Source organism: Hypanus sabinus, chromosome 28, assembly GCF_030144855.1.
Source record: "Hypanus sabinus isolate sHypSab1 chromosome 28, sHypSab1.hap1, whole genome shotgun sequence".
NCBI lineage: Eukaryota > Metazoa > Chordata > Chondrichthyes > Myliobatiformes > Dasyatidae > Hypanus > Hypanus sabinus.
Genome location: NC_082733.1, coordinates 38,558,031 through 38,580,186, shown reverse-complemented (window position 1 = coordinate 38,580,186; position 22,156 = coordinate 38,558,031). Strand labels below are relative to the sequence as shown.

The 22,156-nt window shown below is 45.4% G+C and overlaps 2 protein-coding genes across 4 annotated transcripts in view; one reads left to right on the top strand and one right to left on the bottom strand.

Moving 5' to 3' along the window:
• LOC132382600 (ceroid-lipofuscinosis neuronal protein 6 homolog) overlaps positions 1-17,790 on the bottom strand; it is a 45,883-nt gene extending 28,093 nt beyond the window's left edge. The window contains exons 1-3 of the mRNA XM_059952981.1: positions 17,564-17,790; positions 9,939-10,367; positions 714-828 (exon numbers count right to left, since the gene is read on the bottom strand). Of these exons, the coding sequence (XP_059808964.1) occupies positions 714-828; positions 9,939-9,988 (165 nt within the window). The 5' untranslated portion in view covers positions 9,989-10,367; positions 17,564-17,790. The remainder of the gene's footprint in view (positions 1-713; positions 829-9,938; positions 10,368-17,563) is intronic.
• fem1b (fem-1 homolog b) overlaps positions 16,841-22,156 on the top strand; it is a 49,927-nt gene continuing 44,611 nt past the window's right edge. For 2 of the 3 annotated variants that reach the window (XM_059952966.1, XM_059952965.1), the window contains exon 1: positions 16,841-17,608. In XM_059952966.1, the coding sequence (XP_059808949.1) occupies positions 16,923-17,608 (686 nt within the window). In that variant the 5' untranslated portion in view covers positions 16,841-16,922. The remainder of the gene's footprint in view (positions 17,609-22,156) is intronic. The other variant, XR_009508416.1, reaches the window with a different exon arrangement.

The following is a 22,156-nucleotide window of genomic DNA, read 5'->3' as shown; positions in this document are numbered from 1 at the left end:
TCTCTCTCTCCATCGATGACGTTGGCGGATGTGGCAGGAGCAAAGTTTAATCGACGTGGATTGGAGATTTAGACTCCAATTCAGTTTTTACAATGTGGTCTATTTCTCGTTCTAGTTCGGGTCACTCTTTTTCTGTTGCTACTTTTGGGTGATTTTTGAATCAGGAATGTCTGCAGATGACGAACGCTGAGCTGAACTGTACTGAAATACACCTTTTGTGGTCCATACTCAATGCTTATTCATTGCCATTTGTGACATTTTTTTGCAAGGGGGGGAGGGCGATTTGATATTTGATGTTTTTCTTTGAACGGGTTGGTTCCATGGTCATTGTTTGCCTGTGGAGAAGGTGAATTCCAGGCTGTATACTGTATATGTACTTTGATAATAAATATACTTTGAACTTTGATAGGTACTCAATTAGTAAGGGTGTGAAACGTTACAGGGAGAAGGATTGGGAATGAGAAGGAAAATAAATCAGCCATGATTGAATGGCAGAGCAACTTGGATGGGCTGAATGGGTTAATTCTGCTCCTATGTCTTATGGCCTTTTGGGGATTTTTACCACACTGTCCTATATTGATGGGTCTCTAGTGGGCAATTCCTCCACAACTTCATGCCTTCTATAACACTGAAGAGTCTCAGGTCAGCTCTCAGTCTTCCCAATTTCAGGAATGAACCTTTCCCCTTTCCCCATTCACAGATCCACCACTTACCATTGCAATTGGGCGACCAAAATCCAGGATCCAGTTTTGCATCGTGAAGTAAAACCAAAGATCCAAGTGAAAATGAGGCTTTTTATCCAGGTTCTCCGGCTCCTTTCCTGCATTCCTTGAAAGCACAAAGAAGTGGAACTTACAGTAAACCAACCACGTCCTTTTAAAAAAAAACATGATCCACTTACACTACTGAACTCCAGCTGCAAAATACCCACCCAATCAATGGGAGTCCAATTCTAGATTCCAACCCTGGTAAAACGTGGGGAAGCTAACACTGCATGCTACTGTGGTAACATAGTGGTTAGTGTAATGCTTTACAGCACCAGAAATCTGAAGATTGGGGTTCAATTCTGTAAGAAGCCTGTACCTTCTCCCCACGACCGTGTGGATTTCCACATTGTAAAGGCATACGGGTTAGGGTTAATAAATCGTGAGCATGCTATGTTAACACCAGAAGTGCGGTGACACTTGCGGACTGCCCCCAGCACACCCTCGGACTGTGTTGGTTGTCGACACAAACAACACACTTCACTGTATGTTACAAAGTATATCTGACAAATAAAGCTAACCTTTCTATCATCATTTTGTGCCGTGTCATTTGACCTGGGTGATCATGGTCTTATCCATGACTATGATTGTTTTTGGAAACTTTTTCCGCAGAAGTGGTTTGCCATTGTTTTCCTCTGGGCAGTGTCTTTACAAAATGGATGATTGCCTGCCTGGTGTCAGTGGTCGCATAACCCGGACGTGGTAGGCACCGGCTGCTCATATGAGCATCCACTGCCTGCTCCCATGGCTTCACGTGACCCTGATCGGGGGCTAAGCAGGTTCTACATCTTGCCCAAGGGTGACCTGCAGGCTAGTGGAAGGAATGAGTGCCTTACACCTCCTATGGTAGACATGCATCTCCATCTCACCACTCTAAATCTCTCTATCTCCACTTCATAAAACTTCCAAAGTTGAAGAAATACAAGGCATGTTGGAAATATACTCATCCCAGACCTGAAATGTTTTTGAGTTTGTGTCCTACCATCTATGGAAAATCAGACACGGTATCTGACTGTGTTAGTGCGTGGTTCAAGTCAGGACTGGAAAGTTGAAGGTCGCTAGTTCAAGCCTCAGCTGAGGCAGCGTGTTGCGTCCTTGAGCAAGGCACTTGCTCTGCAATGACACCACTGCCAAGCTGAATCGGCCCTTGCCCTTCCTTTGGACAACATTGGTGGTGTGGAGAGGGGAGACTTGCAGCATGGGCAACTCCCATACAACCCTGCCCAGGCCTGCGCCCTGGAAACTTTCCAAGGCACAAATCCACGGTCTCGCGAGACTAATGGATGCCTATCTTCTGACTAAAATATTAGGGTTTGTGGATAGTCACATGAACAGAATGTGAACTCAGGATTCACAAGTCTTTAAAAAGGCAAACTGCATATTCTAAACAGAGTTTCTGATTCTGACATGGAACATGAACTCCACAAACTGTTGACATATTGACAGTCTAACCCACTGTCACAGCTGGAGGACGTTACAAAGGTTTAGATGTCAAAAGAAAGCGCGGATTGGTGTTAGATTTCAATAGCCATTTGCAGCATGAATAATGTACATAGAATCTTTCTCCTCAGTTGTCAGTCTGGCCCTTAGAGCCTGTGACCATTCGGTTCCCTCCGTTCTGCTATGTAGCCTGGCACTATTCAGACAGTGAAGGTCAGTGGTGCATGAGACGCTATGGGTAGGAAGAAAGAAATTAAAGTTTGGCTTTATTAGTCACATGTACATCAAAATATACAGTGAAATGGGTTGTCTGCTTCAAATAAAATCAGTGAGGATTGTGCTGGGCAGCCCACAAGTGTCGCCATGCTTCCAGTGCCAGCATAGTGTGCACACAGTTTACTGTACGTCTTTGGAATGTGGAAGGAAACTGGAGCACCCTGAGAAAACCCACGCGGTCACGGGGATAACGCAAAACTCCGTACAGACCAAGGCGGAAATTCAACCCTCCTCTTACAGCTGGTGCTAACCACTACGCTACAGCGCCCAACACATCCTCACCCAATCATTTTAAGACTGGCCATTGCGGAGATCCAACTCTCTTTGTCCAACAACCCTCCAGAGGAGGTGAGGGAAGCCTGTGCACCTCTTGTATCAGGTGTTTGGACATTCTCCCCCTTCCTGGGTCACCAGCGAATCACCCACTCACACCCTGCCTCTCAACCAGCTGGGCCGAACAGTCACAACACGCACAAAATGCTGGAGGAACCAGTGGGCCAGGCAGCATCTATAGAGAGGAATAAACAATCAACATTGCAGGTGGAGATTCTTCACCAGGACTGGAAAAGAAGGGCACAGAAGCCAGAAACTGACTTCTTGTGGTAAAGAGTGTCCTGACATGTTTTAGCCTGAACTGTCAATAATCTGACTCATCCAGAGATGCTCCTCAACCCACTGAGTTCCTCCGGCAGATTGCCCGTAGCTGAACTGCCACCGCGGTCACTCACTGCTTTGCTTACTATAGAAACTAGAGTACATGGACAGAGAGCTTCAACAACAGCACACGGTAGCGTGGTGGTTAGCACAACACTTTACAGTCCAGCGACCCGGGTTCAATTCCAGCTGCTGCCTGTGGGGAGTTTGTACGTTCTCCCCATGACCACATGTGGGTTTCCTCCCACAGTCCAAAGACGTATGGTTGGTAGGTTAATTGGGCATTGTAAATTGTCCCGTGATTAGACTAGGATTATAATCGCGGGATTCTGAGGAGCCGTGGCTCAAAGGGCCTATTCTGCCCTGTATCTCATTAAACGAGAAAACAGAAACCCAGGGAGTGGAGTACATCATGGACCGTCACCATCTGAGACACACCCTCTTTTACTACTACCATCAGGGTGTAGGTACAGCAGCCTCAAGACACAAAACTTTAAGAACAGCTCCTCTGCCTGATTTCTGAATGGTCCACAAACCCATGAGCACGGCCCTGCCATTTCTCTTCCGCACTGTAAACAGAACAGCACAGTACATCACGATGTTGAGCTGACAGCTGAACCTACGTACTCCAAGATCAATCTAAAGCTTCCCTCCCACATAGCCAGTAGTGCACTCGGGACGCAGCGGCCACTCAAGGTATACATGTTCATCCTTTACACCTTTACACGCTTGCAAGGAACTGCTGCTTATTAAGAACATCAAGTGCTGCAGGTCCACCCCATCAGTGAATGGAGGAGCTGGACTTGGTGCGGACCGCTCCAGGAAGGCTCCGGAGTCAGTGCACGAACGCGGTGTATAACTTTAAACACATGGAGTGTGCGATTGTCTTGGACACCTTTCTTGTGATCGCAAGACCCTGTAGGACATTGGTAATGTAGAATACTGCAAATCCAGGTCCCTGAGGGGCGGGTGTGTCTTTGGTTGTAGTGCAAGATCAGACCTGAGGACCTGGAGGATGTTGCTGCTGACCGTAACACTTGGCGACAGCTGTGTAGGGATGGGGTTCGCATTCTGGAGATGGAAAGAACAAGCCAGGATAGCCATCACCACTACCACATATGCATGTCCCACCTGCAGTAGAACTTGTGGGTCCAGGATAGGACTGTATAGTCATCAAAGATCTCACCGTTAAAGGACTGGACATCGTCATCAGATTCTGACGGACAACCGAAGAAAAAGAGAGCATACTCGGTCCCCATTCTGTTTAGTTACCAGTTACAGCTGTCTGGGGAGGAGATGCCAGAGGTGATGTGGTGTGGTGACCTGGTTGGGTTCTGGGTCCGCCTGTTGGTGCTGCCCTCTAGTGTTGGCTTGGTGAAAGACAAGCTGAATTGCATCGGTCTGCGGCTGTACAAGCAGGAGGTGATTGGACTGCTGAGGGCTTGTCCCTGCTGACAACGTCTCCTGCACCATCAATCTACTGGACATGACAGTCGGACTTGGGGCTGTATTACTTTTTGTGTGACTGTATGTTTACTGCTGTCATAATTGTATGTGCTACATGCTCTTGTGTTGCGTATGACTGTTGGAACTTTGTTCTGCACCTTGGCCCCGGAGGAATGCTGTTTTGTTTGGCAGCATTCATGGGTATTGTTGTATAAATGATTGACAATTAAACTTGAAATTGAACTAGCCCTCTATTTTTCTTTTATCCAAGTACCTATCTAAATGTCTCCAGTGTATCTGCCTCTACCAACACTCCTGGCAGTGCGTTCCATGCACTCAGCCTCTGTGTAAAAAATCTACCTCTGAAATCTCCCCGCTATTCTCCCCTACGACCACCATAACATTGTGCCCTCTCTTGTTAGCCATTTCAGTCCTGAGAAACGGGTGCCAACTCTGTCCGTGCCTCCTACCGCCTGCAATGTTTAAGTCTTTCACTGTACTGCTGCTACAAACCAACACATGTCAACGTTAATAAATCTGATTCTGATGCATTATCAGCGACTAATTATGATGTGACGTCCAGCTCCCGGGTAAGACATTGCCTCCTTCATTTTAGTAGTCACATGATAAAAATCTCATTACTACTGCTTACATCATAAAGATGAACTTGTCACCATCCTGTCACGCTTACCGATCCTGGGCATTTGCTGCAAGTGAGTTTAATCTGAGTTTTGATCAGTAATGTTGGCAAGGGTTATAATTGATAACAGAGCTGTTTATCCACTGGTAGAATGAAGCCCTGGAGTTACTCTGTCATCGGTTAGGGGAATCAGCCATTCCTCTTGCGGGCTGGGGATTAAAGTGCCGCTGAAATTGCTACTTGGGCAGGTCTGGTGTGGTTGTTGTGAAATAAAGTGAGGCTTAGCATTTGTTCCTGAGCTTGTGAGGGGAAGGAGGTTGGGAAAGGTGCAGTCAGTCGCTGGTGTTTGCAACCCTCCTCCCCTTCCCTTTTTCTTCTAGTTTCCCCAGGCACAATTAACTCTGTTATGAGGGGTACAGATAGGGCAAATGCAAGCAGACTTCCCCCCACCCCCCACTGAGATTGGGTGAGGCTAGAACTGGAGGTCACAGGTTAAGGGTGAATGGTGAAACATGAGGGGGAATTTCTTCACTCAGAACGTGGTGTGAGTGTGGTATGAGGTGCCAGCAGAAGTGGCGGATGGGGGGCGGGTTTGATTTCAACATCAAAGAGAAGTTTGGATAGGTAGAAGGAAGTGAGGGGTATGGGGGGCTATGGTCCCAGTGTGGCAGAATAATTGTTAGGCATGGATCAGATGGGCCGAAAGGCCTGTTTCTGCGCTGTAGTTCTCTGTGACTATGGCACAGTGAGGCCTCTCTGGGTCAGGGTTGACCATGGACATTTCATCCTAGCTGTCTAGATAACAAGGCTGGGCAGTACAATATGGAGGACAAGCTGTTGAACCCAAAGGAATGGCAGAGACTGATACAGTTTGGTGCCAGCGGCATCGCAGGAATTGCCAGTCAGCATTGAACTCAACGTGGGACTGCCTTAGGGATTCCAGCTCCGGATTATTTTCCCCGGGGTTTACTCCCGGAGCCTTCCTCGTGACTGGGTGTATCTGCAAGGCAGCGGAGGTTGGAGATCAGAGTTCTATGACATATTGGTCACAATAATGCTATGTTGTTATCACTCAAGTCTAGAGAGAAGTTTTAAAGCATAGAACTCAATGACCCCTAAAGACTTTGATCAAGTTTACACAAGCAATTATCTAATGCTTACAGGTATTTTCCACATATGGGCATTGATGGAACTGAGCAATATTTTCCCCAGCGTAGTTGCTTGGCTATAGATACAGCCATATTTTTGTTCATGGGAGTTTCAGAGGAATGGCGAAGCATCTCAGGAATGGTGTGGAACTTGAGGACATGGCAACCACTGTCCTTGATCTTCCAGACCAGGGGTTCCCTATCCCTGGACCCCCTTGGTTGATGGTAGGGGTCCATGCCATAAAAAAGGTTGGGAACCCCTGTTCTAGGCAATGACCATCTGCTCTGGGGAGTAGCAACTGAGGAACTTCAGGAAGTTACTGAGGTTCACTCCATGGGTAGGCCACTAAAGCCCTGCCGCTGGATGGAGTGAGTAGGTGATAAATACTAATTGAACAGTGCATGCTGTCCTGGGTGCTATCCATATGGAGAAGATGGCTAGCAGACGTTTGTCATCACTGGCGAGTCCTGGGATGGATACTGAAGATCAAAGTCCAAAGGTCAATCAGATGTCCGGAAATTGACGGCCAGAGCCCTGAGAATGGGGAAGTCAAAGCCTATTGCCTGCGAGTGAGAGAGTCTGCAGGAGGCTGGACCCTGGAGACAGCCTGTCTGGGGTTTGAGGACCCTGTGTGTGTGTGTGTGTGTGTGTGTGTGTGTGTGGGTGGTAGGGCGGAGCGAGGCTTGTTTTGCTGTTGTTGTTTGGTTGCTCTGCCGAGCACCGTAGGCGTGCTATATTGATGCCGGAATGCGTGGCGGCACCCCTGTGCCACCCTCAGCACATCTTCAGATTGTGTTGGTCGTTACCACAAAAATCTTATTTCACTGTACATGTGATAAATAAATGAATCTGAATCAGGGTATATTGTTAATCAGTTGTCTTTCCATATGGAGTAGCTGGAAATATTATATTACACCGTGCGGAGCTTGTCAGCAAAGCCTAAATCCTAAGGATGAATTTAACAAACACTGATTCTTATTCATTTCTTCAAAAATCTCTACAGGACTTTACATATTGATGTTGGTTTATTGTTGACACATCTGCCAAGATACAACAAAAATATTGTCTTGCATACGGTTTGTACAGATCAGATCAGATACAGTGCATTGAGGTAGAATAAGGTAAAACAGTAACAAGGCAGAATAAAGTGTAAAAACTACTGAACATGGTCAGTGCGGGTAAATGATAAGGTGCAAGATCATAATGAGGTGGATTGTGAGGTCAAGAGTCCATCTTATCGTACAAGAGTCTGATAATAGCGGAAGAAGAAGCTACTCCTAAGCCTGAAGATATGTGCTTTCAGGCTTTTCCATCCTCTGCCTGATAAGGAGAATGTAGAAGTGTGAATGTCCAGAATGGGAGGGGTCTTTGATTATGCTAGTTTCTTTACTGAACTAAATTTGCCTGATCAGGAGTGGATATTTTCAAATAATAGGGCGATATAGCTAAAAACTGTTATTGGTTGATTGTTGCGACCAATGCAAGGCGATGATTAAAAATGCAAAGCATCCACCTTAGAATAAGAATGCCTATTTGTAAGCCCAGATAGAAAGCTGGAAAAAAATGCCAATTATAAGGTGCCAAAGACAGACAGAATGAAGAGAGAGATTGGTGTTGGTGTAGCAAACTTTAATCTGTACAGGTCCTTTAACCTCCTTTCTGTCTTCCCACACCTCCCCCACCCGACTATTCCAACCTGGAACAGAGCATAGCGAGTACTGGTGTAGATGTATACACGTTCCAAGGGAACAGAAATGACTATACAGTATATGTTTTAAAGAAGCCTCAACATTGTTACAATGCTTGTGATAATTCAAGAGGTGGTCAGTTTCATCGACACTCAGATTCAGGGTATCCTGATTACTCTAACAGCGGCAGTTGTCGAAGGGGGTAAAATTATATTGTGCTGTGCAAGCAGATAAGACCATTGTAATTGACAACTCTGCAAAATGTGCTCTCTCTGAAAAACTAAGATCTGGAACAACTCTTTTTGGTGAAACAAGACATTAATTGGCACTATGCTATCAAATTGGTGACTAACATATACAAGGGAGATTAGTTTTGGCAGCATCTAGTTCAGAGTTTGATCCTTTACAAACCACTACTTGTCTGATGCTTCAGCTGGAAGGAGGGATATTGGAAGGAAAAATTGTCAAGGTTTCTGATCACCAGTCAGTGCACCCAAATGTTGTGTGAGAGAGAGAGAGAGTGTGTGGTAGTTGTTTGAGTGGGTCTGTATGTGTATGTAATAGTTGTCTGTGTGAGAGTGAGAGATAGCTGTCTGTGAGTATGTGTGTTAGTTGTCTGTGTGTGTGAGAGAGTGAGAGAGTTGTCTGTGTGTGTGTGAGTGAGAGAGTTGTCTGACTCTGTGTGTGTGTGATAGTTGAGTGTGTGTATGTGATAGTTATCTGTGTGTGTGAGTGAGAGAGTTGTCTGTGAGTGTGTGTGATAGTTGAGTGTGTGTATGTGATAGTTATCTGCCTGTGTGAGAGTGTGATAGTTGTCTATGAGTGTGTGTGTGAGAGTGAGTTGTCTGAGTGTGTGAGAGAGTGAGAGAGAGTTGTCTGTGAGTGTGTGTGAGTGAGATTTGTCTGAGTGTGTGTGTGTGAGTGAGAGAGTTGTCTGTGTGTGTGTGAGAGTGAGAGTTGTCTGTGAGTGTGTGTGTGAGAGTTGTCTGTGAGTGTGTGTGTGAGAGAGTTGTCTGTGAGTGTGTGTGTGAGTGAGAGAGAGTTGTTTGTGAGTGTGTGTGAGAGTGAGAGAGTTGTCTGTGAGTGTGTGTGAGAGTGAGAGAGTTGTCTGTGAGTGTGTGTGCGAGTGAGAGAGTTGTCTGTGTATGTGATATTTGTGTGTGATAATTGTGAGTGTGTGAGAGAGTTGTCTGTGTGTGTATGTGATATTTGTGTGTGATAATTGTCTGAGTGTGTGTGAGAGTGAGAGAGAGTTGTGTGTGTGTGTGTGTGTGTGTGTGTGTGTGTGTGTGTGTGTGTGTGTGCATCCATGCATACTTGAGGACCCGGCTGTTCTCCGGTTACTTTAATGGGGCCGGAGTGTTGAACACTTGTAAAATACAGTGACGGGGAAGCACGGTGACAAATTACCAAAGTAACCTCCATTCGCCAAGACAAAGTCTCCGGGAAATACCTGAACCAGTACATCAAACCAAGCGCGATTGCCCAAGATGAGCAACATGTCAATTTTAGCACATATAATAACTAATCATAACAAATTTAAGATATTCTTCGTACAACCCGAGCGCCTGGGGGGGGGGGGGGGGAGGGGGGAAGGACCAGACCAAACCAAAGTTCCAAACAAAGTTTGCAGTGAGATAAAATCAACCCGTCGCCCCCGCCGGGGATCGAACACTCTGCGCCGGGCAGCTGGTTGCGAATATGAGAATGCCGTATGCCATCTGTGCAAAATATTGCCGAGGAATCAGCCGCCCCTCTTGTGAGCGACTCGTGCGAAAGATCAATGGGAAACGGACCCACATGCAAGAGCAGTGTGGGCTGGAAATGGCTTGAAACCACTCTGTCGGACTCTTTTAAAAAAAAACAAATATAACAACGAACCTGGGCAGGAAGAAGGGAGCTTGTAGAGGTTGCTGCTGCCGTTTCCGCATGGTAGAGCTGCCTCTGTCACTTCCCCTGTGCACCAGACGCCGGTTCCCCTGTTCTAATGACGGTTTTTTTTTGCACTTGCCCAATCCCGACCCAGGAGGCACATCCGCACCAGATGTGACCGAGGAATTTGCCACCCCGCTCGCAGCTCACATCGTGTTTAACGCCGCCTGGCTGGATACACGGGGCTCGTCCACTCTCTTCCTGCAAGCAGTCGGGGGAAGCTCGGCTGCAGCCGAGGAAGCCTTTCGCATGCTTTCAGCTTGCCTCTTGTTCCTCGGTGCAAGGAACACCCTCTCCGCTGCCACACTTGGTCGGTCCGGAACGCCCTCTCCCGTTTGAATCTGCCCTCCACATGTGCCTACTCCAGTCAGCTGATATCTGTCAAACGTAAGAAATCTGAGATTAACGTAAAAAAAAATCGCTGAATATCTGACATTTAAAGAGGGAACGCTGGAAACACCCAGCGGCTCAGGGACCATCTCAGAATTCGGTTTATTATCACCGACTTATATAATGTGATATCTGTGGAGAGTTTTAAGCTCCTGACTATCATTACAATGATTTCTCTGCTGGTCCTACGCCACCAGGTTCAAGAACAGTTATTACCCTACAATTGGTGAAACCGAATTTGGAGTATTGTATGCAGTTTTGGTCACCTCATTACAGGAAGGATATTAATAAGGTTGAAAGAGTGCAGAAAAGTTTTACAAGGATGTTGCCGGGACTTGAGAAACTGAGTTACAGAGAAAGGTTGAATAGGTTAGGACTTTATTCCCTGGAGTGTAGGAGAATAAGGGGTGATTTGATAGAGGTGTATAAAATTATGATGGGTATAGATAGAGTGAATACAAGCAGGCTTTTTCCACTGAGGCCGGGGAGAAAAAAAACAGAGGTCATGGGTTAAGGGTGAAGGGGGAAAAAATTAAAGGGAACATTGGGGGGGGCTTCTTCACGCAGAGAGTGGTGGGAGTGTGGAATGAGCTGTCAGATGAAGTGGTGAATGCGGGCTCACTTTTGACATTTAAGAAAAACTTGGACAGGTATATGGATGAGAGGGGTTTGGTGGGATATGGCCCAGGTACAGGTCAGTGGGACTAGGCAGAAAAATGGTTTGGCACAAGGGCCAAAAGGCCTGTTTCTGTGCTGTAATGTTCTATGGTTCTACAATCATCAGAATCCTGAAGCAGCATGATTAACTTAACTCACCTCAATAATGAACTGATCCCACAACCTACCGACCCACTTTCAAGGACTCTGCAACTCATGTTCTGCACCATCAGGTTCAGGAACTGTTGTTACCCCTCAACCAGGAGGCTCTTGAACCAAAGGAGATAACTTCACTTGCCCCATCATTGAAGTGTTCCCAGAACCAATGGACTCTTCATCTCATGTTCTCAATATTTATTATTTATTGGAATCAGAGTCAGGTTTATTAACAACGGCATGTGACGTGAAATTTATTAACTTGGCAGCAGCAGTTCAATGCAATAGATGATGTAGCAGAAAAGTAATAAATAAAATTTAAAAATAATAAACAAGTAAATCAATTACATATGTTGAATAGATTAAAAAACATGCAAAAACAGAAATAAAGTATATTAAAAAAAAAGCGAGGTAGTGTCCAAAGATTCAATGTCCATTTAGGAATTGGATGGCAGAGGGGAAGAAGCTGTTCCTGAATCACTGAGTGTGTGCCTTCAGGCTTCTGTACCTCCTACCTGATGGTATCAGTGAGAAAAGGGCATGCCCTGGGTGCTGGAGGTCCTTAATAATGGACGCTGTGTTTCTGAGACCCCGCTCCCTAAAGATGTCCTGGGTACCCTGTAGGCTAGTGCCCAAGATGGAGCTGACTGAATTTACAACCTTCTGCAGCTTCTTTCGGTGCTGTGCAGTAGCCCCTCCATACCAGACAGTGATGCAGCCTGTCAGAATGCTCTCCATGGGACAACTATAGAAGTTTTTGAGAGTATTTGTTGACATGAAAAATCTCTTCAAACTCCTAATGAAATATAGCTGCCATCTTGCCTTCTTTATAACTACATCAATATGTTGGGACCAGGTTAGATTCTCAGAAATCTTGACACCCAGGAAATTGAAACTGCTCACTCTCTCCACTTCTGATCCCTCTGTGAGGATTGGTATGTGTTCCTTTGTCTTACTCTTCCTGAAGTCCACAATTAGCTCTTTTGTCTTACTGACATTGAGTGGCAGGAAGTTGCTGTGACACAACTCCACTAGTTGGCATTTCTCACTCCTGTTAGTCCTCTCATCACCACCTGAGACTCTACCAACAATGGTTGTATCGTCAGTAAATGTATAGATGGTATTTGAGCTATGCTTAGCCACACAGTCATGTGTGTATAGAGAGTAGAGCAATGGGCTAAGCACACACCCCTGAGGTGTGCCAATGTTGATCGTCAGAGAGGAGGATATGTAATCGCCAATCTGCACAAAGTGTGATCTTCCGGTTAGGAAGTCGAGGATCCAATTACAGAAGCCCAGGTTCTGCAACTTCTCAATCAGGATTGTGGGAATGATGGTATTAAATGCTGAGCTGTAGTCGATGAGCAGCATCCTGACATAGGTATTAGTGGTGTCCAGGTGGTCTAAAGCCGTGTGGAGAGCCTTTGAGATTGCGTCTGCTGTTGACCTATGGTGGCATTAGGCAAACTGCAATGGGTCCAGGTCCTTGCTGAGGCAGGAGTTCAGTCTATTCATGGCCAACCTCTGAAAGCATTTCATCACTGTCGATATGAGTGCTACTGGGTGATAGTCATTAAGGCAGCCCACACTATTCTTCTTAGACACTGGTATAATTGTTGTTTTTTATTATTATTATTTCTTTCTTCTTTTATTTCCACAGTGTGTTGTCTTCAGCACTCCAGTTGAACATCCTAATTGGGTGGCCTTGCATTGATTCTGTTATAGTTACTAGTCTATATATTTATTGAGTATGCCCACAAGAAAATGAATCTCAGGGTAGTATATGGTTACATACATGTATTTTGATAATAACATTTACTTTGAACTTTATTATTTATTTTTGTTTTCTTTTACACATTAGTTTGCAGTTTTTGTTTATGTGTAATTTTTCGTAAGTTAATTTATTGATTGAGATACAGAATTGAATAGGCCCTTCCAGCAGTGCTGCCCAGCAACCCATGATTTAATTCTAGCCTAATCACCTGACAATTTTCAACTAATTAACTTACCAATCAGTAGGTATGTCTTTGGACTGTGGAAGGGAACTGGAGTACCTGGAGGAAATCGCCATGCCGCAGAGGGAACGTTCAAACTCCTCCCAGGCAGTGGCAAGAACTGAACCCGGGTCACCTGTAGTGTGAAGTGTTGTGATAACCACTACACTACTGTGCTGCTACAATGCATTTCTTGCCGATAACCACGTGGAAATGAATCTCAAAGTAGTATATGGTGACGGATACGTACTTTGACTTTGAGATGCTGCCTAAATTACTGAGTGTTTCCTGCATTTTGTGTTAATTTATTTTCTACTTTTTGTCCTCCGCCCAATAAGATACTCTGGGTGAGGGAAATCTTGAGGAATGCACACAAAAAGCTGGAGGAAACCATCAGGAGAGGCAGCATCTGTGGAAGTGGAACCACAGGTGCTGACCAGCCTGCTGGGTTCCTCCACTTTGTGTGTTGCTCTAGGTGAGAAGGGTAGAGTCTCTGTATCACAAACAACAGAAAACAGCATAGAGACACAGGATAAATGGGTTACCTTCTGACTGGTGTGTCACAAGGATTGGAAATAACATTTCCACTCCGCTAACAATCAACACTGGATTATCTCAAAGATGTGTGCTTAGCCCACTGCTCCATTGTCTCTACACCCATGACTGTGTGGCTCAAATACCATCTATAAATTTGCCAACAACACAACTACTGTTGACGGAATTTCAGATGGTGATGAGAAGACGTACAGGAGCAAGATATAGTTGAGCGGTGTTGCAGCAACAACCTTGCACTCCGTGAGACCGTAGAACTGACTGTGGATCAGAAGTGAGCAATATCAAGTTCCTGGATGTCGACATCTCTGAGGATCTATTCTGGGTTCACTATATCGATTCAGCTACAAAGAAGGCATTGGCAATATTTCATTAGGGGTCTGAGATTTGTTACATCATCAAAGACGCTCACAAACTTTTACAGATGTATGGTGGAGGGCACTCTAGTTGGCTGCATCACTGTCTGGTGTTGGGGGGTGGGGGTGTTACCGCACAGGATCAAAAGAAGCTGCAGAAAGTTGTGAACTCAGTCAGCTCCATTGTGGGCTCTAGCCTCCGCAGCAGACAAGACAAGACAAGACAAGCAGACAAGTAGTGATGCTTCTAAAAGGCAGCATCCATCATCACGGACCCCCACCACCCAGAACGTGCCCTCCTCTTGTTGCTACCATCAGGGTGGAGGCACAGGAGCCTGAAGCCACACACTCAATGATTCAGGAACAGCTCTTCCCCTCTGCGATCAGATTTTTGAATGGACATTCAACCCATGAATACCACCTATTTTAGCACTACAGTACTTAATTAATGTAACTATTTAATATATATTTACTGTAATACATTTTTTCTGTTATTATGTATTGCAATGTACTGCTGCCACAAAGACAACAAATTTCACGACACAGGCCAGTGATATTAAAAGTGATTCTGAATAGCTGGCAGTATTTCACAAGGATCAGGGCCCGCTCCTATACCCTTTACAATCTGTAACAATGACCTTGATGAAAGAATATGCTTAGCAATTCATACAGTGTCTTTTTCCTCCGCCATCAGACTTCTGAACAGTCCGTAACCCCATGAAACACTACCTCAGATCTTGGCTCTTAATGTCAACTGTTTATTTATTTCCATAGATGCTGCCTGACCTCTTGAGTTCCCTCAACATTTTGTGTCTGTCGCTCTGGATTTCTATCATCTGAATAATCTCTTGTGTTTATAATTTACTACCTAATTATTCCTTTTTCAAGCTCCATTTTACTTACGCACAAGAAAATGAATTTCAGGGTTTTATATGGTGTCATATATATACTTTGATAATAAAAGTTATTTTGAACTTGCTTTATCTAATTTATAGTAACCTTTATGACTTTGCACTGTACTGATGCCATAAAACAACAAATTTCATGTTAGAAGACAATGATTATATAACTGATCTGATAGGTGGGTTAGTGAGCAGTAAGGTGTCTAAGAGTCAATGGAAGACAGATAGGTAAAGTGACCATGCAAGAAATTGGAATTGGAGAATAATGTGAAAAAAAGTAACAAAGTTATTATTTCACAAAAGTTTTTAAGCTGAAGAAATTTGGCACATCCCTTTTGACCCTCACCAATTTTCATTGAATCACTGTACAAAACATCACGGCTTGGTATGGCAACTGCTTTGCCCGCTACTGCAGGAAACTACAGAGTTCTGGACACAGCCCAGCAAATCACAGACACCAGCCTCCCTTCCATGGCCTCTGGTTACCCTTCTTGCTGCTTTGATAAAGCAGCAGATCCAGAAATGGGAATGAAAGACCATTCAACCTGCGACATGTGTTCGGGGAGAATGACCGTAGAGCACAGAACAGTACCCCAAGGGACAGGGTCCTTTAGACCTTGATGCAACACACACAAAATGCTGGTGGAACAAAGCAGGCCAGGAAGCATCTGTAGGAAGAAGCACTTTTCGGGCCGAGACCCTTCGTCAGGACTAACTGAAAGGAAAGATAGTAAGAGATTTGAAAGTTGGAGGGGGAGGGGGAATTGTGAAATGATAGGAGAAGACCTGAGGGGGTGGGGTGAAGCTGAGAGCCGGAAAGGTGATTGGCAAAAGGGATACAGAGCTGGAGAAGGGAAAGGATCATGGGATGGGAGGCCTAGGGAGAAAGAAAGGGGGAGGGGAGCACCAGAGGGAGATGGAGAACAGGCAGAGTGATGGGCAGAGAGAGAGAAAAAAAAGAGGGGGAAAAAAACTGAATATATCAGGGATGGGGTAAGAAGGAGAGGAGGGGCATTAACAGAAATTATATAAGTCAATGTTCATGCCATCAGGTTGGAGGCTACCCAGCCAGTATATAAGGTGTTGTTCCTCCAACCTGAGTGTGGCTTCATCTTGACAGTAGAGGAGGCCATGGATAGACGTATCAGAATGGACGTGGAATTAAAATGTGTGGCCACTGGGAGATCCTGCTTTCTCTGGTGGACAGAGTGTAGGTTTTCAGTGAAATGGTCTCCCAGTCTGCGTCAAGTCTCACCAATATATAAAAGGCCACACCGGGAGCACCGTACGCAGTATACCACACCAGCCGACTCATAGGTGAGGGCCTTGATGTTGTGTTCACCCCTAATGTTCTAATGTTTATTGGGGAAGACGTTTGTGAAGAATAAATTGGTTTATTATTTTACAATTACAGAGAAAGGGCAGTTCAGGCAGACAATGAAGTGCATGGCTAGCATAAGTAGATTAAGAGGTCGAGAGTCTACCTTATCACACAAAGCTCAACAATTTTATAAATCTTCATCAATACGATCTTGCACCTTATTCTTCACCTGCACTCCACTTCCTCTGTAGGTGGTTTCAATTTACTTTGCATTGTTATTGTTTTACCTTGTTCTACCTCAGTGCACTGTGTAGTGATCTGATCTGTATGCAAGAAAATCTTTCCACTGAATCTCGGTACATGTGACAATAATAAAAGCAAAAACAATTCCAATAAGGAAAACGGTGACAGACGCAAGAGATTCTGCAGATCTTGAGGAACACACACACACTGGAGAAACTTAGCAGGCGTCAGGGGAATAAACAGACGAGATATTCGAGCGGAGACCCTTTATCATCAGATTGCGTTAACGCGTTTCTCCAGCATTTTGCGAGTGAAAGCAGTAACAGAGTGCAAAATTGAGTGTGTGAAGCGGAACGATAGGAATGCACTACCGGAGCGGTTTCAGCGCTGCACGCATTGGTGATACGGAAGGACAAGGGGGAGACACCGCCGTGAGCGGGCAGACGGACGGGGCTTCAAACCGGATCGGGGATGGCGGACAGCGGCGGGTCGGGCGGCTGATGGAGTCGCTGGCCGCCTACGTGTACAAGGCGGCGAGCGAGGGCCGGGTGTTGACGCTGGCTGCGCTGCTGCTGAACCGCTCGGAGGCCGAGTGCCGCCGGCTACTGGCGCAGCTGAGCCCGGGGCCCGGTGGTGGGCCCGGCGGCGGCGGCGGTGGTGGCGGGGGCCAGCGGGCCACTCCGCTCATCGCCGCCGCCCGCAACGGCCATGCCAAGGTGGTGCGACTGCTGCTCGAGCACTACCGGGTGGAGACCGAGCAGACGGGAACCGTGCGCTTCGACGGCTACGTGATCGACGGCGCCACGGCGCTGTGGTGCGCTGCGGGCGCCGGCCACCTCGACGTGGTGCGGCTGCTGGTGGCGGGCGGCGCCAACGTCAACCACACTACGGCCACCAACTCCACGCCGCTGCGCGCCGCCTGCTTCGACGGGCGCCTCGACATCGTGCGCTTCCTGGTGGAGAACCGCGCCGATATCCGCATCGCCAACAAGTACGACAATACCTGCCTGATGATCGCCGCCTACAAGGGGCACAGCGAAGTGGTGAGGTGGGTGCTGGAGGTCTAGGGGAGTGAGTTGCTGGAATATAACCTCTGACTCCAGGGGAAGGACTTCAACCCTGGGTCAATAGAGGGGAGAGTTCAACTCCGGGTCAAAGGGGAGTGGAGAGCTTTAACCCTGGACTAAAAGGGAGGGCTTTAACCCCGGGTCAAAGTATGAGAGGAGGACTTTAACCTCGCGTTAAAACGGTGCGGGGTTTTAAGGAAGAGAATCAAAGCAGGAAGTTAGGGCTTCAGCCCCGGGTCAAAGCATGGAGGGTGGGATGGAGGGGGCAGCTTCACCCATGAAATGTTCGTTTCAACACCAAGTCAGTGGTGCGTGAGAAAATGATTTGCAGGCGAGTAATACATTGGAGACACAAGAATGGAGTTGAAGGGTCTTGTTCCGAAATGTTGACTGTCTATTTCCCTCCATTGATGCTGTCTCACCCACTCAGTTCCTCCAGTTTTAAGTGTTGTAACCTGCTGGAGGAACTCGGCGGATTGAGCAGCATCTGTGTGAGAGAAAAAAATTGATGGTATTTTGGTTCAAGATCCTGCTTCGACACTGGGAAGGGAGATGGCCAGTATGCAAAAGTATGGGAGGGTGCTGAGACAGAAGCCTGCATGATTGGTTTTGGAAGGGGATAAGATTACAGGCAGGTCATTCTAGGTTATTTGGCAGTGGGGATGGGGTTTGGAATTGGGAATTAATAATGACATTAATTAATTTTTAGCTAGATTGATGACTTTTTTGAGATGTATGAAGTAATCAGGGGTATAGATAAGGTGATTACTATAGTTTCTTTCCTCCAGAGTGCTGGAACCTAAAGCTCAGGGTGTAGATTTAAGGTGGGAGAAAAAAAGATTTAAGGGAGGCCTGACAGGCAAGATTTTCTATATTGGAGGTAGTAGTTAAGTGCAACAAGCGGCCAGAGAAAGCAGTAGAGCTGGGTACAGTTACAGCTTTTAAAGGATATTTAGATAGGTACATGATGAGAAAAGTTTAGAAGCTGTTTTATGCTATGAATCAATACCATAAAGCAACGGGTCAATGGACTGCAGGTTGGGAGCTGCTGGTTTAGAAGAATATGGGCCAGATGCTGGCAATTGGGATTAATTCAGTTAAGCAACTTGGTTGGCATGGATGAGTTGGGCTAAAGGTCCTGCTTCCATGCTGTAGAGCACTCTGATGTGTCTCGGGGATGATAGGAATAGTTTTATAGTTTCCATTATGGCCGCATGAGAGTAAAGGATCTGGACGGAGGTGGTGAGACCGGACAGAACCAGGATCGGTTCAGAAGCAGGAATATGGAAAAGTAGAGCGGGTTTAAGGAGGAGGACCTGAGTAAGTAGGAGGGTCTGTCTGAAGGGAGTAGTTGGAAACAGCTCAGGAAGTGGTACCAGCACAAGCCTGGGGGCTTGATTAGCTCATGGTGGAATACAGGGCTGAAGTTGCTTAGATAGCTGGAACGGTATGTGGGAACCCCAAAATCTTTTGAGGTTTAGCTTTAATTTTGGAGAATTAACATTAGATCTAGAAGGATTGGACTGTGAGATTGGTTGCTGAATTCCTTCTTACCTGCCTGTCACTTCCTGTTGGTGCCCATCCTCCTTTCCTTTCTCCCATGGTCCACTCTCCTCTTCAGTTAATGTAGTTAACTGGAGCAGCAAATTTGCAAATGACACCACAAGATTGGGGGTGTAGTGGATAGTGAGGAAGACTACCATGGATTGTAGAAGGATCTGCATCAGCTGGAAAAATGGGCTGAAAAATGGCATATATAGTTTAATATAGACAAGTGCAAGGTTTTGCACTTCAGTAGGACCAGCAGGGTAGGTCATACAAAGTGAATGGTAGGGTAATAAGTGCTGTAGAACCAAGGGATCTGGAAGTAAGGGTCCATAATTTGTTGAAAGTGGCATCACAGGTAGACAGGATGGCAAAGAAAGCTTTTAATATACCCTGTATTGGCCTTCATGAGTCACTGTATTGAGTACAGAAGATGGGATGTTACGTTATTAAGACATTGGTGGGGCTTAATTTGGAGTATTGTATGCAGTTCTGGTCAACTGCCTACAGGAAAGATATTAATAAGATCGAAAGAGTACAGAGAAAATCTACAAGGGTGTTGCTGGGACATGAGGACTTGTGTTTTTGGGAATGGTTGAATAGTTTAGGACTTTATTCCCTGAGGTGTAGGAGAATGAGAGGAGATTTGATAGAGGTATATAAAATGAAGGGTATAGATAGGGTAAATACAAGCAGGCTTTTTCTACTGAGGTTGGGTGAGAGTAGAACTAGAGGGTATGGGTTAAGGATGAAAGGTGAAATGTTTAAGGGGAACATGAGGGGGAACAACTTCACTCAGAAGGTGCTGAGTGTGGAATGAGCTGCCAGCAGAAGTGGTGGATGAGAGCTTGATTTCAACATTTAAGAGAAATTTGGATAGGTACTTGGTTGGTGAGGGTATGGTAGGCTATAGCCCAGGTGCAGGTAGATGGTACTGGACAGATCAGTAGTTCAGCACAGACTCGATGGCCTGAAGAGTCTGTTTCTGTGCTGTAGTGTTCTGTGACTCTAGGTATACAAGATAATAAGAGAAATCAATCGAATGGCCAGTGGAGACTTCATCCCCCAGGTTGGAAATATCTTGGATGAGGGGGCATAATGTCAAGACGATTGGCAGATGAAAGTATGAGGGGGGTGATGTCTTTTTTACTTACACAGAGTGGGGGCTGTGTGGAACTCCCAGCAGACACATAAGGGGCATTTAAGAAACTCATAGGTGCATGGAGAGCTTTGCAGTAGGGATAGGTTGATGCAACATTATGGGCTGAAGAGCCTGTACTGTGCTGTAATGTATGTTTTATGTTCTAAAACATTGTTACCCCACTCCCACCCCTCCTCCCATTCAGCTCTTTTATCAATTTTAAATGTGTGTTCTCTGGTTACTAAATACCCTGCCTGTGGAAATTGCTCCTCTCGGCAATTTGAACACCTCTTTAATCTCCTCATAACCACCTTTGCTGTAGGGGGAACTATGACCCCTGTCTTGGCTTCTTAAATCTAGTCTATTAAGACAGTTTGCTTTTAATACAACAGCCATTAAGTTGAAGGAGTTGCAGGGAACGTGTTTTAATTGTTGCTTATTTTGGATGACTATAATTTAACCATTTTTCATGCAAAGAAATGATTCTGGATTACCAAGAGTGGGACCATACTCTGGAGAGCACTTAGCTTGGGAGGTTTTGCACTAGGTGGGGTGAATTTGTTGCTCATAAATTGAACTTTGTGTGATTAATATTTCACTAATTAGTTTTGTATATGGAATCCTACTGTTTCTGTTAAAGAATTACGTTGCTAGAGGGTTCCGTGCAGCTCCTTGCTAGTTTGGAGTCAGAAGGTTATATGTATAAATCCCTTTCCTGTGGTACAGAATTTGAGATGATGCTTCAGCACAATACCAAGGGAGTGCTGAATTGCTGGAGGTGTTTTTTGTTTGGTGGAAGGTTAAATCAACACTGACTGAAATATTTATTTTGTTTATATAAATTGTTATATTCGTAGAATCTGCATGATGCTGGCGCCATCCATATTTTTTCAAAATCTACACTATATTCTTTAACATTGCAGATATTTAACACAGGACATTCCTGAGCTGTCGTTTGCAGTAAAAGTCAATTTGTTTTCTTTGCTTACAAGATTGACCCTATAGAATATTTAACAGTACAGCACGTGAACAGGTCCTTTAGTCCACAATGCTTTGCTGAACCAGTTCCATTAGTAATTAAATGGCCAATTAAATTAATCTCTTCTGCCTACACAATGTCCATATCCTTCCACTTTCCTGACATTCATGTGCTTTATCTAAATGTCTCTTAGAAGTCGCTAATGTCCCTTTACCATCACCCTAGGCAGCGCATTCCAGGCATGCACACTCCTTGTTAGCGCAAATTCAGTTTTTCTTTCTCATATATTCTACATAGAAACATAGAAAACCTATAGCACAATACTGGCCCTTCAGCCCACAAAGCTGTGCCGAACATGTCCTTACTTTAGAAATTACCTAGGGTTACCCATAGCCCTCTATATTTCTGAGTTCCATTTATTTGACCAGGAGTCTCTTAAAAGACCCTATCGTATCTGTCTCCACCACCATCACCGGCAGCTTATTCCACTCACTCACCACTCTGTGTTTAAAAAAAACAAACAAACAAACACAAAAACCAAACAAAAAAACTTACCCCTGACATCTCCTCTGTACCTACCTCCAAGCACCTTTAAAACTGTGCCCTCTAGTGCTAGGCATTCCAGCCCTGGGAAAAAGCTTCTGACTGTCCACATGTTCAGTGCCTCTCATCATCTCATAAACACACATTCTGTGAGCAATGAGAGGAGTTTACACACATTCCAGTTGGTAATGTGCAATAGTGGAAGAGCCATAAGCAGTGATCCTTTCACCATAGTAGTGGTGGTATTTGCAAGTTTCAATGTTGCCCTCTTGGCATGTGGTGCCTATCTGCAACATTTGTTGGTGAACAGCTCCTTGGCGT